The sequence below is a fragment of the Rattus norvegicus genome, chromosome 18 (assembly GCF_021556685.1).
Source record: "Rattus norvegicus strain SHRSP/BbbUtx chromosome 18, alternate assembly SHRSP_T2T, whole genome shotgun sequence".
Classification (NCBI taxonomy): domain Eukaryota; kingdom Metazoa; phylum Chordata; class Mammalia; order Rodentia; family Muridae; genus Rattus; species Rattus norvegicus.
In genome coordinates this window covers 29,688,542-29,703,295 of record NC_141551.1, presented here as the reverse complement: position 1 = coordinate 29,703,295, position 14,754 = coordinate 29,688,542, and the positions used below count along the sequence as shown (strand labels likewise).

Below are 14,754 nucleotides of genomic sequence, written 5' to 3'. Positions count from 1 at the left end.
CAGCTCCGAAAAAAAGAACCAAAAAAAAAAAAAAAGAAGAAGAAGGAGAAGGAGGAGGAGGAGGAGGAGGAGGAGGAGGAGAAGGAGAAGGAGAAGAAGAAGAAGAAGAAGAAGAAGAAGAAGAAGAAGAAGAAGAAGAAGAAGAAGAAGAAGAAGAAGATTACATGAACAGACCGCTACAAGCAGTGTCAGTCTTTGTCTCCCCAGAAGGATGATAGGGATTGCACCAAGGGTCTTGTACATGCGAAGCACATGATCAACCACTGAACTATATCGAAGTCCCTAAATTAGTCATTTATGCAACTCAAATACCCACTCCAATCTCTAATTTTTTTCAATCTCAAATTTTTTACAAACCACATAAACAAATGTGCATTACATAAACACATAACAAAGTCGCACATAAACACGTAATAAATTTGCATTCCATAAACAAAAAGCATTCGAAAAGGAAAGGAAAAATAAAAAACGAACAAGAAAAAAAGGAAAAAAGGAAAAGCATTCGACCCAACGCTACACTAGAAGAATAAAAGGAAGCAATGAGAACTCAACAGTCTGCTTATTCTTCAGAACAATGATGTGAATTTGCAGTAGGGATGGATAGAAAGCATAAGAAAAAAAAATGCTCCTGCATTTCCTCTCCCAACAAAGCCTGGTAACTAAAACTTGGCCAAGTCTGTTTTGATAGGATGAAGCAATGATACAAAATAAAAATAATCAACAGGATCCCAATATTCCAACAAAAAGCAAAGCAGAACCAATCCGTGCTTTGAAGAAAAACTCATTACAAGCAGTGGGTAGACAAGTGAGGAAAAGCCGCAAAGAGCGTGCTATGGAGTTGAGTTCAATGTAAACATTAGAAGCAAATCATGATGGACTATACAGACGCTGTGAAACTGAATTTAAATTCTGTTTGTGCATCATCAAATTGAATCATAATTAGTTTGCCTTGATAGTCACCAATCGCGATGAAGGACAGACACTAGGGAAGCTAACTCACTACAAAGCAAGCGAAGATAATCGATATAGCCCTTCAGAATCAGAAGAAAATGCGCAAGTACCAAAAATTGACTTCGACAAAGCTCTTCTGAAAAGAAATGTTAATCTGTTGATGTAAATTACACAAGCCAACCGGTAGTGTTCTAATATGTATGGACTAGTTACACGCACCCAAGCTTAAATTTTCATAACCAGCTCAACTAAAGTCCCTTCAAGACTTGTGCCAAATCAGGAACAATTGGGAGGCAAAGAAATATGCATCTCACCTGAATATCGGTTGGCTCACATTTGCCTAAAACTGTAGCTGAGTCTTCAGGTATTAGTAGAGGCTCGCTTTTCCCACAGGTCTCCTGGCTGATGAGCGTGTCTGCATAGTTGGGCTGCGGGAAGATCAGGTGACTCTTCCTTGAGTCTGCAGTGAGCGAAACTTCGTGGGAATAGGTCTGGAGGAAAGCATGCATCCCGTCCACACCCACAAAGTGCGAAGGAGGCACGCCAGCCAATCCGCTGGCAGCCTGGAGCAGACGTGATGAGTGCCAGCGCCGAAGCCTGAGAGCCAGCAGTACCATGACAAAGATGAGGAAGATGCAGGAGACTGCAGTGATGGCCACCACTAGGTAGAGGGTGAGACTCGACTCATCCGGGTTGGCAGGAGACTCTAGACTAACCAAGTCCTCCAGAACCTCTGGGATGCTGTCAGCCACCGCCACGGTGAGCCTGACAGTGGCGGAGAGAGGAGGCTGGCCGTGATCCTGCACAGTTACAACGAGGCTCTGCTTGAGAGCATCTTTGTCCATCATGGCTCGGGCCGTGCGCACCTCCCCCGTGTGCAGCCCCACGGAGAAGAGGCCTGGCTCGCTGGCTTTGAGCAGGCGGTAGGACAGCCAAGCGTTCTGCCCGGAGTCTCTGTCTACAGCCACCACCTTGGTCACTAAATAACCTGGCTCTGCGGAGCGAGGCGCCAATTCCACACCAGTGGAGCCATCAGTAGGGAGAGAGGGGTATAGGATCTCTGGAGTGTTGTCATTCTGGTCCAGCACGAAAAGGGTCAGTGAAATATTGCTTCTTAATGGTGGGTTTCCACTGTCACTAGCGGTCACTCCCAGTTGTAGGGTCTGGAACTGCTCATAGTCGAAGGATTGCAAGGCATACAGCACACCGGTGTCTGAGTTGATAGAAACGTAAGAGGACAGAGGTGATCCCTGGATACTGTACTCAGCCAGAGAGTAAGTGACCTGGGCATTTTCTCTGCTATCCCTATCAATGGCGGTCACTGAGAAGATGGAGGAACCTCTAGGGTTGTTTTCAGGAATGTAGGCCGAGTAAGACGAGTGAGAGAAAACTGGAGGATTGTCGTTGGCATCTGCCACTTTGAGCAGGAGGTGAGTTGCTGTAGACAAGGGTGGACTTCCCTGATCTTTGGCGATCAGTGTAATATTGTAGCTCTCTACCTGCTCCCGGTCCAGTTCACTATCGGTTACCAATTTATAATAATTTCCATAGGTTTTCTCTAACTTAAAAGGAAGACCAGTAGGAATGAAGCAAGAGACCTGACCATTTTCTCCAGAATCTTGATCCTGAACGTTTAGAAGAGCAATTACTGTACCCGAAGGAGAATTTTCCGGCACTGAGTTGATGGAAGAGGTGACAGTTATCTCTGGAACGTTGTCATTCACATCTTCAACCGTGATCAGCAACATGGTGGTGCTCAACAACCCCCCACCATCTTGGCCTTGAATTTCCATCTCATAGAATCTATATTTTTCAAAATCCAGCGGCTTTCCGACTAGAACTTCTCCAGTTTGAGAATTCAATTGAAATATTTCAGAAGCTTTGCTTTTCATTTTCCGGAAAGTGTACATCACTTCCCCGTTGATACCCTCATCTGGGTCTGTGGCATTTACCACGAGCACCCGCGTTCCGGAGCTGAGGTTTTCAGGCACACTCGCTCTATACACAGACTGTGTAAATTTTGGAATGTGGTCATTTACGTCGAGGACCACCACGCGGATGGGAACCATCCCTGTGCGGATGGGATCTCCCCCATCCAAGGCTGTGAGGAGGAGGTGGTGGGATGCCTCTTTCTCCCGGTCCAGGCTCTCCTCCAGCACTAGCTCTGGATTCTTGTCCCCATCAGTCCCGCCTCTCACCTGCAAGGAAAAATAACTGCTTGGGCTGAGCTGGTAGCTCTGGAGGGAGTTCATCCCTGCATCTGGATCCCTAGCCTTAGGAAGTGGAAATCGCGACCCAGGACTAGTGTGCTCGCTGACTTTGATCTCTACCTCTTCTTCCCGGAAGCTGGGGGCGTTATCATTAATGTCCATTACTTCCACCTCCACTCCATAAATCTTCAGGGTTTCCTCCACGAGAATTTCCAAATTCAGCAAGCAGGAGGGCACCGTATCACATAGCTCTTCACGATCGATCCTACCCGCAGTCACCAAGCTGCCGCCTCGCGGATTCAGAGAGAAAAGCTGCGATTTTCCTCTGGAGACGATGCGGACTCCGCGGTCCGCGACCTCCCAGGGCTCCAGCCCCAGGTCTTTGGAGATGTTGCCTACGAAGAAGCCTTTATCTGTCTCTTCTGGAACCGAATATCGGATTTGTCCTGTCCCAAAGGTCAGCAAGGTCCCCAGGAAAATGCACAGCGGGACCAGCGCGCGGCGGTCCAGGCGCTGAAGCTGATTCGCCATAGCTGGGTGTGGGCGTTGTTCCGTGAGGGTCTTGCGCCGGTTTGTTTTTAATTTATTTTTTTCGAGTCAGCTTTTGTGTCTACGAGGTTCCAGGTATTCCGCATTCAAAACATCTTCCAAAGCGAACGGAGGTGTTTTTACTTCTAGAGTTAAGATGCGTGAGTATCCATCCCTTTCGGCTTTGTGTGGTAGAGGTTCGGGAGAAGTACTCAATAGCTTTGTCCTCCCATTCCCTTATTGGTCAAGAGCGGCGCCTAGAGCCCAATCTTATTATTGCAACACTAATACAAACCTGGTGTCTGTTGCGGAGAAAACTGTCACACTCACCTTTTCTGTAGATCATGACATTTGTGAAGGTGGAAACAGCGAACAATAGCTATGTGATGTGATGTAAAATCTACCAAGAGCACTTACGAAAAAAGCAGGTCTTAAATGGACTTGTTTAATTAAAAACGTTTCGCAATAACACTGGAACTTAAAACTTAGTTGTGATTCCAGTTGGTTTTTTTTTAAATGTTTTATTTATTTATCATATATATGAGTACACTGTAGCTGTCTTCAGACACACCAGAAGAGGGCATCAGATCTCATTACAGATGGTTGTGAGCCGCCATGTGGTTGCTGGGATTTGAACTCAGGGCCTCGGGAAGAGCAGTCGGTGCTCTTAACCTCTGAACCATCCCTCCAGCCCCTCCAGTTGGTTTTACTAACTGAAGAGACACGGCGTTCGTGGATGTGAAACCACCCTGGTCCAGATGAAATCCTCAGGTAGGACTCATGGTTATTATTCTTACTACTTTTAATTCAAGTTTTTATTTTATTATTTTAATTATGTGTATATGCATGCGTTTTTATGAGTATGTGCACAGGTTCATGTGAAGTCCAGAAGGAAGTGCAGCTATAGTTGTAGCAGGAGTGGGTGCTGGGAACTGAACTCAGGTCCTCTCAAAGAGTAATGGTGCTTTTAACCACTAAGCCATCTCTCTGGATCCCACCAATGTAGTATTTTATTTATTTTTTATTTTTTTTTATTTTTTTCGGAGGTGAGGACCGAACCCAGGGCTTTGCGCTAGCTAGGCAAGTGCTCTACCACTGAGCTAAATCCCCAACCCCTTAGTTTTTTATTTTTAACGAGTTATTTTTTTAATGAGTATAACAACGATGGAATGTTTTATCCAAAATTTAAATAGTTTCATGTTATCATTTAAACAATAATAAATTATACCTGTATTTCATATCCATAACTGGAAGGCATTTTAATGAAAAACTGAAGTGAGATTTTAATATACTTGTGTGTGTGTTCGAGGCAGGAGGAGGAGGAGGAGGAGGAGAAGAGAACTGGTAATTGAAGCAGGACCTAGAGCACACAACATGCTCAAACATCAAAGAATTAAATATGATTGGATAGCAGAGTATTTCAGCACCACAAACCTTTTGTGCATACTGGCTAGAACTGGTACGAGTTTTGTCACTACGGCACACTCCCACACCCTTCCAAAAACAGTGATACCCAAGTTTGACCTACATTTCTCTTAGAAACGTAAAGCTCCTAAAATAGAGTCCAGCGCGGTGGCCCACCCCTTTAATCCCAGTGCTTGTGAAGCAGAGGCAGGTGGATCTATGTGAATGCTAGGCCCTCCTGGCCTACATAGCTAATTCCAGAACAACCAGGACTACATAGAGAGACCATGTCTCAAACAAAACAGGAAACAAAACAAACCATCCTTTAAAATTGCAGCTCTCTCTCTCTATACGTTGGCGTACCGGAATATAAAAAGCACAATATTAAATACCTGGTTAAAGGTCTGCTCGTCTGCTTCCACGCCAGGAGTTAAAATGCTAGCCAGCAGTGCCGAGGAGCTATCTTTGTTGAGAAGATCTTGTGCGGCAGGATAATCTCCAACGGATGTGAGAAAATTAAATTCTGGCTTAAGTTGATCTCCTGGCACGCACACATTATAGGCATAGGGCAATGTCCCCTCACTGGAGTTGGGTGGAAGTACTGGTCTAGACTTGGAACCAAGAACCGACCCAAAGCAACCAGTGGTTGATGGGCTGGAAGACTGTCGCAGGCGCAAAGCAATGGCCAAAATTATTGCGAGAAGGAAAAGCACCGAGATCAGGGCCAAGGCCACCACCAGGTAAAACTGAAGCTCACTCTGAGGGTCGGAGGGGATGGGATGATCGACGAGGTCTGGCAACGCTTCTTGTAGGGTGTCTGCAAAAACTAGAAGCAGTGTAGCAGTAGCGGACAGGGGTGGCTGTCCACCATCACGCACAGCGACCAGAAGGCGCTGACGAGCTGCATCCTTATCGCCCAAGGCACGCGCTGTGCGCACCTCGCCTGTGCGCAGCCCCAGGCTGAAGAGCCCGGGATCGCTGGCCTGCAACACGTGGTAAGACAGCCAGGCATTGTGTCCCGAGTCGGCATCCACAGCCACCACCTTCGTGACCAAGTATCCGGGCTCGGCAGCGCGCGGCACCATATCGAAGAGCGCAGAGCCGTCCGGCTCGAGAGCGGGATACAGCACGCGTGGCGCGTTGTCATTGCGGTCGCCCACCAGCACGCGCATGCTCACGTTGGCGCTGAGCGCAGGCGATCCCTGGTCTCGCGCCTGTAGAGTCAGCTGGAAGGAGCGCAGCTGCTCGTGGTCGAAGGCGCGCTGCGCATACACCACTCCACTGTCCTGGTTCACAGACACAAAGGATGACAGCGCTTTTGGTTCTAGGTCGCTAGCTATGATGGAGTAGGAGACGAGGCCATTGGATCCCACATCTGGATCCCATGCTCTGACTTGAGTTATGGAGGTACCGGGCTGGTTGTTTTCTGGTAGGTTTATTAGGTAGGCCTGCTGTTGGAAAACTGGCGCATTGTCGTTGACGTCAGCGACATTCAGAGTGATGGTTGTGCTGGAGGAAAGGGGCGGCTTGCCCCTATCTGTGGCTGTGATAGTGACGTTGTACCCTGGTGTCTGTTCCCGGTCTAGGATGCTATCTGTTACTAACTTGTAGTAATTATTGGAAGAAGAATGAATCTTAAATGGGTTGTTTCCGCTTAAACTGCAAGTGACTTCTGCGTTTTCCCCAGAATCTCGATCCCGTACCTTGAAGAGGGCCACAACCGTTCCGGAAGGGGAATCCTCCAAAATCTGATCCGAGAGAGAAGTGATGATTATTTCTGGGCGGTTGTCGTTCTCATCTAGAACTTCTATAATTACTTTACACTGCGAAGAAAGAGATCCTCGATCCTTCGCCTCCACGCCAATCGTATATCGTTCTACTTCTTCAAAATCCAACGACTGTAGAGTTATTATATCTCCTGTTACGGGATCCAGAGAGAACTCGTGCTGGGCTTTGTTAGCCACACCCAGGAAGGTATATGTGAACTCTGCATTGATGCCCTCGTCCTGATCCGTGGCCTTCAGCCTTAGGACGGTCGTCCCTGGAGGCAAGTCTTCTCGAAGGCGGACTCTGTACACTTCTTGGCTGAACACTGGGGGGTTATCATTGGCGTCCACCACTCGGATTCGGAGCTGAGCTGTGCCACTTCGGGGCGGGTCCCCACCGTCTACAGCTGTCAGCACCAAATGGTGTGTGCTCTCTGTTTCTCGGTCCAGCATCTTCTGCAATTCTAATTCTGGGTATTTGCCACCCTCTGGATTGTCTTTCACCAATAATGAGAAATACTCATTAGGACTTAGTTGGTATTTACTAAGAGAATTCACATCAATATCAGGATCATTTGCAGACTCCAGAATTGTTCTCGCCCCTGGGCTGACGGATTCACTTATCTCTAGGTTTATTTCATCTTTTGGAAATTGAGGAGCGTGATCATTAACATCTTCAATCTCCACAACCACATGAAAAATATTTAAAGGGTTTTCCAGCACGGCTTCCAACTGTAGCTCACACCTTCTCCTCCCTTTGCATATCTGCTCGCGGTCTATGCGGTCCTTCACCAGTAAGTCCCCGCTCTCGGAATCCACGATGAAGTGCATCTTCTCAGCGCTAACCCGCAGCTTCCTAGCCGACACTTCCAGGACACTGAGCCCCAGATCCTTAGCGAGGTTCCCCACCACCGAACCGCGGTCCAACTCCTCAGGGATGGAGTAGCGGACGGGCTGGCCCAGCGCGGGACAGAACAAAGGCAGCAGCAGGGTAAACAGTACCTGCGGGCGGCCGGGGCGCTGCCTCCGCGCGCTGCTCCCTCCCATTGTTGGCTCGGGTTCTCTGTAGTGCTGCCTACCGCGGTGGAGGCGCGTTCAGCCCCGGACAGCGGGACCCCGGTTTGTGTCCGGGAATCGATGTCTTAGTCTGTGTGAGTGAGAGTTTCCCCTTGATGTGTATTCGTTTGTGCGTAGGAAATTGCAGCTTAGAGACTGAGGGATCCGGGACAGCGGAGCTTGCTCTGCACTGGCCGACAGCGGCGCCCAGAGGCTCTGAGTGGAATTGCAGTCTGGCGATTCAGATTTTGGGGGAATCTTTTATTTTCTACAAGGGCAAGTTGATAGTCAAAATATTTGAATTTTCTTTCTCATTGATTTTGTTTCCCTCGTGAAATTTTTTATTAATAAATATTGTTTCATATGTAAAAATTTCTACACATTTTGGGTAGATTGAAAGTGTATTTTCTTCAAATTAAAACGCGTGAAAGAAAGTAAAGGTCCACAGAACCAATGGCCCAATTACCCAAGTCTTTCATCCATAGCAAATGACTGTCTCTCTTTTTGAGGGTAATTATCTTTTGCCATCAATGCTAGCTCTTGTTAGTTAAAAAGTAAATACCCTTCCATCCGCATTTAGGCGCTGGAATGCCACCCTGACTGTATCCAAACATCCAGCGGGTTCAGCATGGCTCTCAAGATTTTAATAGAACATTTGCAGCGTCAAAAGAGTGCTCTTGAAGCTTGCACTTTTTCAAATAACAGAACTGAAATATGCACGTAATTATTATTACTCTCATGGGACAAAGATGTAGGACAAGAGCTTCAAGGAATAAGTAGTATTATAACTGTGGAGGCTGTACTCACCTTCCATGAATCTATGACTAGCCAAGTGTTGACACAAATGTGCCTGGGTCTCAGGCATAGAGCACTCTTTGTTCAAGTAACTTCTGTAGAGTAATAGTGAGTCCAGAGAGTGAATCCAGTATGTGGCTATCTTCCTTGAACTAAATGTGCTCATCACTTCCTTCACTAATCACCTGTTTAGAAGTTTCGTGTACAGCTTTGCTTAAGTTCTGATCCCACGATGAGCTGCCAACTCTTTTCTTATGCTCTTAGCTCTTAGTTTATTTTAAAACTCTGTCACCGCACTTACAAGATTCCGCCGGCTGAGTTCTCTTCTACATTAAGGAGGAAATGTCCTCATCATGTGGTTAACTTTTGTTCCTGGGAACTCGAGCAATGTTATCCACCCCCAATCCACATTTACATTTTAGCCTTAATAGATGGCATTATAATTTTCAAGGAAAAAAAGACAAAGGGAAGAAAAATCCTCAATTTAACCTTGCATAAATTCTTGGAATCATCATTGGGCAAGAAAAATGAAATTAAAAGGCTATATCTTTCATATAGTAAGACGTTATGTAATCATATGCAGAAGGAATGCCACTGAGCTAATGGGCATGGTTATGGTTATAAAGATTCTAAGCACATAGTTATGACTTGTTGGTTGAATATTAATGAAAAACGTCAAATATCTAAAGAGTATATCCAGTCATTGTTTGAAAATGTAACTGCAAAGACACATTGCTTTATCTCTAAAGAACACCAATGAACAGCCTTGGACTTTGCTTATGTGTCTGGTGAGGCCAATGCATTTGTTTCTGACATTTACCTAATTTTAACATCTTGCCTTCAAAAGAGCTCCAGCTTCCTAAAGTGGTAGCATGTGGTCAGTGAGGACTCATACACCAACAGACACTGCCACATGAAGTTCCCTTCCAGGAACCGTCTATGTTGTACTCAGCAACACAATAAAACACAAGGTTCTGCAAAAGCTACTCATACAACCTTAGGGCAACGTAGGCGATTTTCACCACAGTTTCCAATACAGTCTTAACTACCAGATTCTACTCTGTAATGTTTTAGCAAGAGGCAAGCATCGCTGGAAACTGGAACCGAGGGAAGTGGTTTTAAAATAGAGGTCTACTATTTCCAGCGTTTAGGTTCAAGCCACAAAGTAAATCTGATAGTAATATTTTAAAATAAAAGTAAAATCAGAACTCACTGGCACCAAAGGGGCATCTTCTACAGGACACTTCGAATCGTCTAACAAAGACAAAGGATCTTTTTTCTCACAGCTCTCCTGGCTGATGAGCGTGTCTGCGTAGTTAGGTTGCGGGAAGATCAGATGGCTCTTCCGCGAATCAGCAGTGAGGGAAACCTCGTGCGAATAGGTCTGCAAGAAAGCACGCACCCCGTCCACGCCCACATAGTGAGAGGCAGGCACGCCAGGCAATTCATCTCTCGAAGACTGCAGCATGTGAGACTTGTGCCAGCGCCGAAGTTTGAGTGCCAACAACACAATGACGAAGGCGAGAAAAATGCAGGAGACCGCTGCCACTGCCACTACTAGGTAGAGTGTGAGGCTTGAGGCCTCAGAGTCCTTTGGTGGCTCCAGGTTGCTCAAGTCTGCCAGAACATCAGGGATGCTGTCAGCTATTGCAACAGTCAAAGTGACCGTTGCGGAGAGAGGGGGCTGGCCGTGGTCCTGCACAGCCACCACTAGATTCTGCTTGAGAGCATCTCTCTCCATCAGGGCTCGCGCTGTGCGCACCTCACCTGTGTGCAGCCCTACCGTGAAGAGTCCTGGTTCGCTGGCCTTGAGAAGACGATAGGAAAGCCAGGCGTTCTGTCCTGAGTCTCTGTCCACTGCTACCACCTTTGTCACCAGATAGCCCAACTCTGCTGAGCGGGGAGCAAGCTCTACCCCAGTGGAGCCGTCAGTGGGCATGGTGGGGTACAGAATTTCTGGAGAGTTGTCATTCTGATCTAGCACGAACAGGGTCAATGACACGTTACTGTGGAGGGGAGGCTTTCCGCTGTCGCTAGCAGTCACTTGCACCTGCAGTTCGCGGAACTGCTCATAGTCAAAGGACCAGAGCGCATAGAGGATGCCAGTGTCTGAGTTGATGGATATGTAAGAAGAGAGTGGCGCCCCCTCGATGGTGTCTTCAGCCAGAGAGTAAACGATCTGGGCATTCTCTTTGCTGTCTGGATCGAGGGCAGTCACTGAGAAGATGGAGGCACCTCTGGGATTGTTCTCTGGGATGTAGGTAAGGTAGGAAGTATGAGAGAAGGTGGGCGGGTTGTCGTTGATATCCGCCACTTGTAGAGTGAAGTGAGCTTTGGTTGACAAAGGTGGGTTTCCTCCATCAGTGGCTGTTACTGTGATGTTGTAAGAGGGTACCTGCTCCCTATCAAGGGCTGTTTGTGTCACTAGCCTATAGTAACTGTCAATGGACTTTTCTAATTTAAAGGGTAGATTCCCAGAGATGGAACAGGTTACCTCTCCATTCTGCCCAGAGTCTAAATCGTGCACGTTTAAAAGGGCGATGACAGTTCCCACCGGCGAATCTTCTGTCACTGGACTGAAGAGCGATGTGATGGTCACCTCCGGACTGTTGTCGTTGACATCTTCTACGGTAATCAGCACCTTTGCAGTTGCAAGGTAGGCCCCTCCGTCTTCGGCTTGGATTTCTATTTCATAGAAACGCCTTTCTTCATAATCTAGATTTTCAGATAGTTTTATTTCCCCGGTATTTTTGTCTAGTTGGAATTTGGACAGTTGTGCGTCCAGTGATTGTCGGAATGCGTATGTCACTTCTCCATTGGCGCCTTCATCTTTGTCCGTGGCGGTTACCTTTAGCAGCTGAGTGCCCACAGGCAGGTTCTCCGGAACGTTCACGCGGTATTCAGTCGAGGTGAAGATCGGAGCATTGTCATTTGTGTCAAAGACGGTCACAGTGATGAGGACAGTGCCAGATCTGGGAGGGTTTCCTCCGTCAGAGGCCACGAGGACCAGGTGATGAATCGCCTCTTCCTCGCGATCTAGGGCGCGCTCCAGCACCAGCTCCGGGTACTTGATGCCCTTAGCACCGCTCTGAACGACTAGGGAGAAGTGCTTATTGGGACTGAGCTGGTAGCTCTGTAGAGAGTTCACGTCCACATCCGGATCAGTAGCTTCCGGGAGAGGAAAACGCATTCCCGGAGCGACATTTTCATTAATTTTTACATCTAGAGTTTCTGCTTGGAATTTTGGCGCATTGTCATTGACATCCGTTACCTCTATCTCTATCCCGAAGAGTTTCACCCTATCTTCTACAAGGATGTTAAAGCTCACGACACAGGGCGCGCTCTGGGCGCACAGCTCCTCCCGGTCTATCCTGCCCGCGGTGACCAAGCTGCCGCCTCGCGGGTTCAGAGAGAAAAGCTGCGACCTACCTCTGGAGATGATGCGGACCCCGCGCTCCGCCAGCTCGCGGGGCTCCAGCCCCAGGTCCTTGGAGATGTTGCCCACGAAAGAGCCTTTCTCTAGTTCCTCAGGAACCGAGTAGCGGATCTGCCGGGCTGCAGACTCCCAGGGCATCCATAGGAAAAGGAGGACCAGTTTGGTGCGCTCTGAGAGATTCCTTTGAGCGGCCATTGTCTTCTGACTACGGGATTCTCTCAAAGCTCTTCCCGATCGGCCAAGAGCGCAGTGTGTTTCACCTGGTTCTTTTCTTCTTTCTGTGTCCCCTGGAGTCTCCCGCAGTTGGAGCACCTTAAATTCCGGGGTGATTTTCGTTGCAGCCCCGGAGCGGGTTTGCCGGAACTGAGGCTTTAAGCTTTTGGACCTTGAGAATCCCAACTGAGCTCCGGCGGCATTTTGCTCCTGGTAGGTGAACAGCGGCGCTCAGAGTCGGAAGAAGTTACTGCACCCACTGCAATATTTCAGCAAATGCATTTTTCTGTTGAATTATTTTAATTTCCTTTGATTTCTCTGTTAAATTTGTTGAGAGGGCGTGAGATTGAAAGCAGGGCTTCCCATATACGCAGACAAGAGCTCTAATAGTGAGCTGCATCAGAGTCCTTCTTAAGGTTTCTTATTGGGGAGTATTGTAAGCTAAATTGATAATATTTGCACTTTATTTCCAACAGATGCACACCCACTTAAAACATAGTAAAGTTTATTTTGTGTTGAAAATCTTACAACTTTGATATTCATTCACATGGAGACAGTTATATTTCTTTTAATAAAATTCACTTTGAAAGATTATTTTAGCTTTAATTTGAAGATTATTTCTTTAATTTGACGGTTGTTTTATTTATAATCCTGTAAGAGTCTGGCGAGATGGTCTACTAATCCTTAACATTTTTGAAAGATGAACTTTTTCTCATTTAGGATTTGTATTGAAATTTTAGGCTATTTAGAAATGAACTCATCAAATAAGTAGGAAGTAAAAGGAGCAAACCCTACAGTTGCCCACTAATATGTGTTGTAATTGGAAGATCAGCATATATATATATATATATATATATATATATATATATATATATATATATATATATATATGCATTTCAGGCACAAATCTGAAACAAAACCAAACTCCAGTGATGTGAGTTTTTTTCGGTGTAGGAAATCAAACAATAGGCGAGTGCTCTACACTTAAGCTAAACCCCAACTCTGGTGTAGAGCTTTGAATAAGCAAGTTTTTATCCAAGTGTCCTATTTTATCAGAGCATTGATTGATACAAATGTCAATAATGTCTTCTCCTAGGCAGTTTACTGGGAAGTGTGAAGAAGGTGGACTTTCTTTTGTATGCATTTGGGGTTTAGCCTGCCCACCCACACCATACGGGGAAGGAGCCAGAGGCTTACTTTTTTCATATTGAAAATAGGTTGCTTGTAAGTGTTTCAGTCAGTGTGTCACTCTTCAAATATTTTGTTAGAGTTTTGAAAGGCAGAGTCTCGCCCCCTGAGCATTGGAATCTAGGCAGATGCTGGCCAGATCCAATCATAGATTTTTTTTCTTTCAAAGATCTTAAATCACAAACATACTGAAAGCAAAAGGGCAAGAGGATCTCACAGTTTTCTTGAAAATTGTTTCTTTGGATGTAAAGGAAGAGATTGAGGAAAGGCACAAAAGCAGTTCTAAGAGAAAGGAAGGATAATGGCCTGGAAAAAGGCCCAAAGAACCAGAAGTAGAGGAGAAAATTCCTCCAGGGCAGTTTTGGAGACCACAAGATCTTGGAAATATGAACAAAACTTCAAATCACCTCTCAAGAGAAGCGTCGGTCACCGAGCTGGAAGACTGTAAGCTGATACCCCAGTCATCTCTCCAAGTGCTCACGGGTGGACGAAAAACGTGAAAGTAAATGGAGACACCAAAAGGCGGCAGAAATAATTCACAACCAATGGTTTCTGGATGGGAGCACCATTCTGATCTTTCTGTCTGCTTCAGCATTTCAGACACTGAGACATAGAACTTAGATGCATAAATTCATTTTAAGTAGCAAGCTTGGATAGGTTATTCATTTATTTGATTAGACACCAAAATTACTGCTTAAAAATTGCTTTATGTGTATGAGTGTTTGGACCTCATCATTGCATATGCAACACCTGCGTGCCTGGAACCCAAGGAAGAGAGGAGGAGGTGTCAGATTCCCTATCCCTGGAATCCTTAGTGATGGATGGTTGTGAGCCACAGTGTAGGTGCTGGGAACCGAATCCATGTCCTCCGCACGAGCAACACGTGCTCTTCACCCACCCTTGACCCAGCTTTCCAGTCACAAGACTTTTACTGCTATTGTTGGCCGATCAGAGCCTTACGAGATATCTCCAATTTGTCAACGTTAGTTTCTCCTACTAAGGGAACTTACGAACTTTTGAACAAAATATCATCATTTCACCATTGAGAAGACAAGGTGGTGGTTAGTTACTGATTTTTCAAATGTGAACCTAGATACGAAAATGAAATTACTACACCTGAAATAAGAGAAATCAGGATTGTTAAGGAATAAAATGAAACTTACCGGTGTTAACATCTCAGGATGTGCTGTCGGATCATCCCCAAAGT

The 14,754-nt window shown here is 46.2% G+C and overlaps 12 protein-coding genes across 12 annotated transcripts in view; all 12 read right to left on the bottom strand.

The window, feature by feature from the left end:
* Positions 1-3,826, bottom strand: part of Pcdhga11 (protocadherin gamma subfamily A, 11) — an 84,711-nt gene extending 80,885 nt beyond the window's left edge. The window contains 1 exon segment of the mRNA NM_001037153.1: positions 1,266-3,826. Within this exon segment, the coding sequence (NP_001032230.1) occupies positions 1,266-3,692 (2,427 nt within the window). The 5' untranslated portion in view covers positions 3,693-3,826.
* Positions 1-8,049, bottom strand: part of Pcdhgb7 (protocadherin gamma subfamily B, 7) — an 88,937-nt gene extending 80,888 nt beyond the window's left edge. The window contains 1 exon segment of the mRNA NM_001012215.1: positions 5,486-8,049. Within this exon segment, the coding sequence (NP_001012215.1) occupies positions 5,486-7,906 (2,421 nt within the window). The 5' untranslated portion in view covers positions 7,907-8,049.
* Positions 1-12,489, bottom strand: part of Pcdhga10 (protocadherin gamma subfamily A, 10) — a 93,374-nt gene extending 80,885 nt beyond the window's left edge. Inside the window, 1 exon segment of the mRNA NM_001037135.1 lies at positions 9,924-12,489. Coding sequence (NP_001032212.1) covers positions 9,924-12,341 — 2,418 coding nt within the window. The 5' untranslated portion in view covers positions 12,342-12,489.
* Positions 1-14,754, bottom strand: part of Pcdhga1 (protocadherin gamma subfamily A, 1) — a 180,417-nt gene that overhangs the window by 80,885 nt on the left and 84,778 nt on the right. The gene's annotated exons all lie outside the window — the stretch shown is intronic.
* Pcdhga2 (protocadherin gamma subfamily A, 2) overlaps positions 1-14,754 on the bottom strand; it is a 173,867-nt gene that overhangs the window by 80,885 nt on the left and 78,228 nt on the right. The window lies entirely within an intron of this gene.
* Pcdhga3 (protocadherin gamma subfamily A, 3) overlaps positions 1-14,754 on the bottom strand; it is a 168,673-nt gene that overhangs the window by 80,885 nt on the left and 73,034 nt on the right. The gene's annotated exons all lie outside the window — the stretch shown is intronic.
* Pcdhga4 (protocadherin gamma subfamily A, 4) overlaps positions 1-14,754 on the bottom strand; it is a 157,625-nt gene that overhangs the window by 80,885 nt on the left and 61,986 nt on the right. The window lies entirely within an intron of this gene.
* The window catches only part of Pcdhgb2 (protocadherin gamma subfamily B, 2), a 152,644-nt gene that overhangs the window by 80,885 nt on the left and 57,005 nt on the right, over positions 1-14,754 (bottom strand). The window lies entirely within an intron of this gene.
* The window catches only part of Pcdhga5 (protocadherin gamma subfamily A, 5), a 148,112-nt gene that overhangs the window by 80,885 nt on the left and 52,473 nt on the right, over positions 1-14,754 (bottom strand). The gene's annotated exons all lie outside the window — the stretch shown is intronic.
* Pcdhga7 (protocadherin gamma subfamily A, 7) overlaps positions 1-14,754 on the bottom strand; it is a 124,834-nt gene that overhangs the window by 80,885 nt on the left and 29,195 nt on the right.
* Positions 1-14,754, bottom strand: part of Pcdhga8 (protocadherin gamma subfamily A, 8) — a 113,967-nt gene that overhangs the window by 80,885 nt on the left and 18,328 nt on the right.
* Pcdhga9 (protocadherin gamma subfamily A, 9) overlaps positions 1-14,754 on the bottom strand; it is a 103,269-nt gene that overhangs the window by 80,885 nt on the left and 7,630 nt on the right.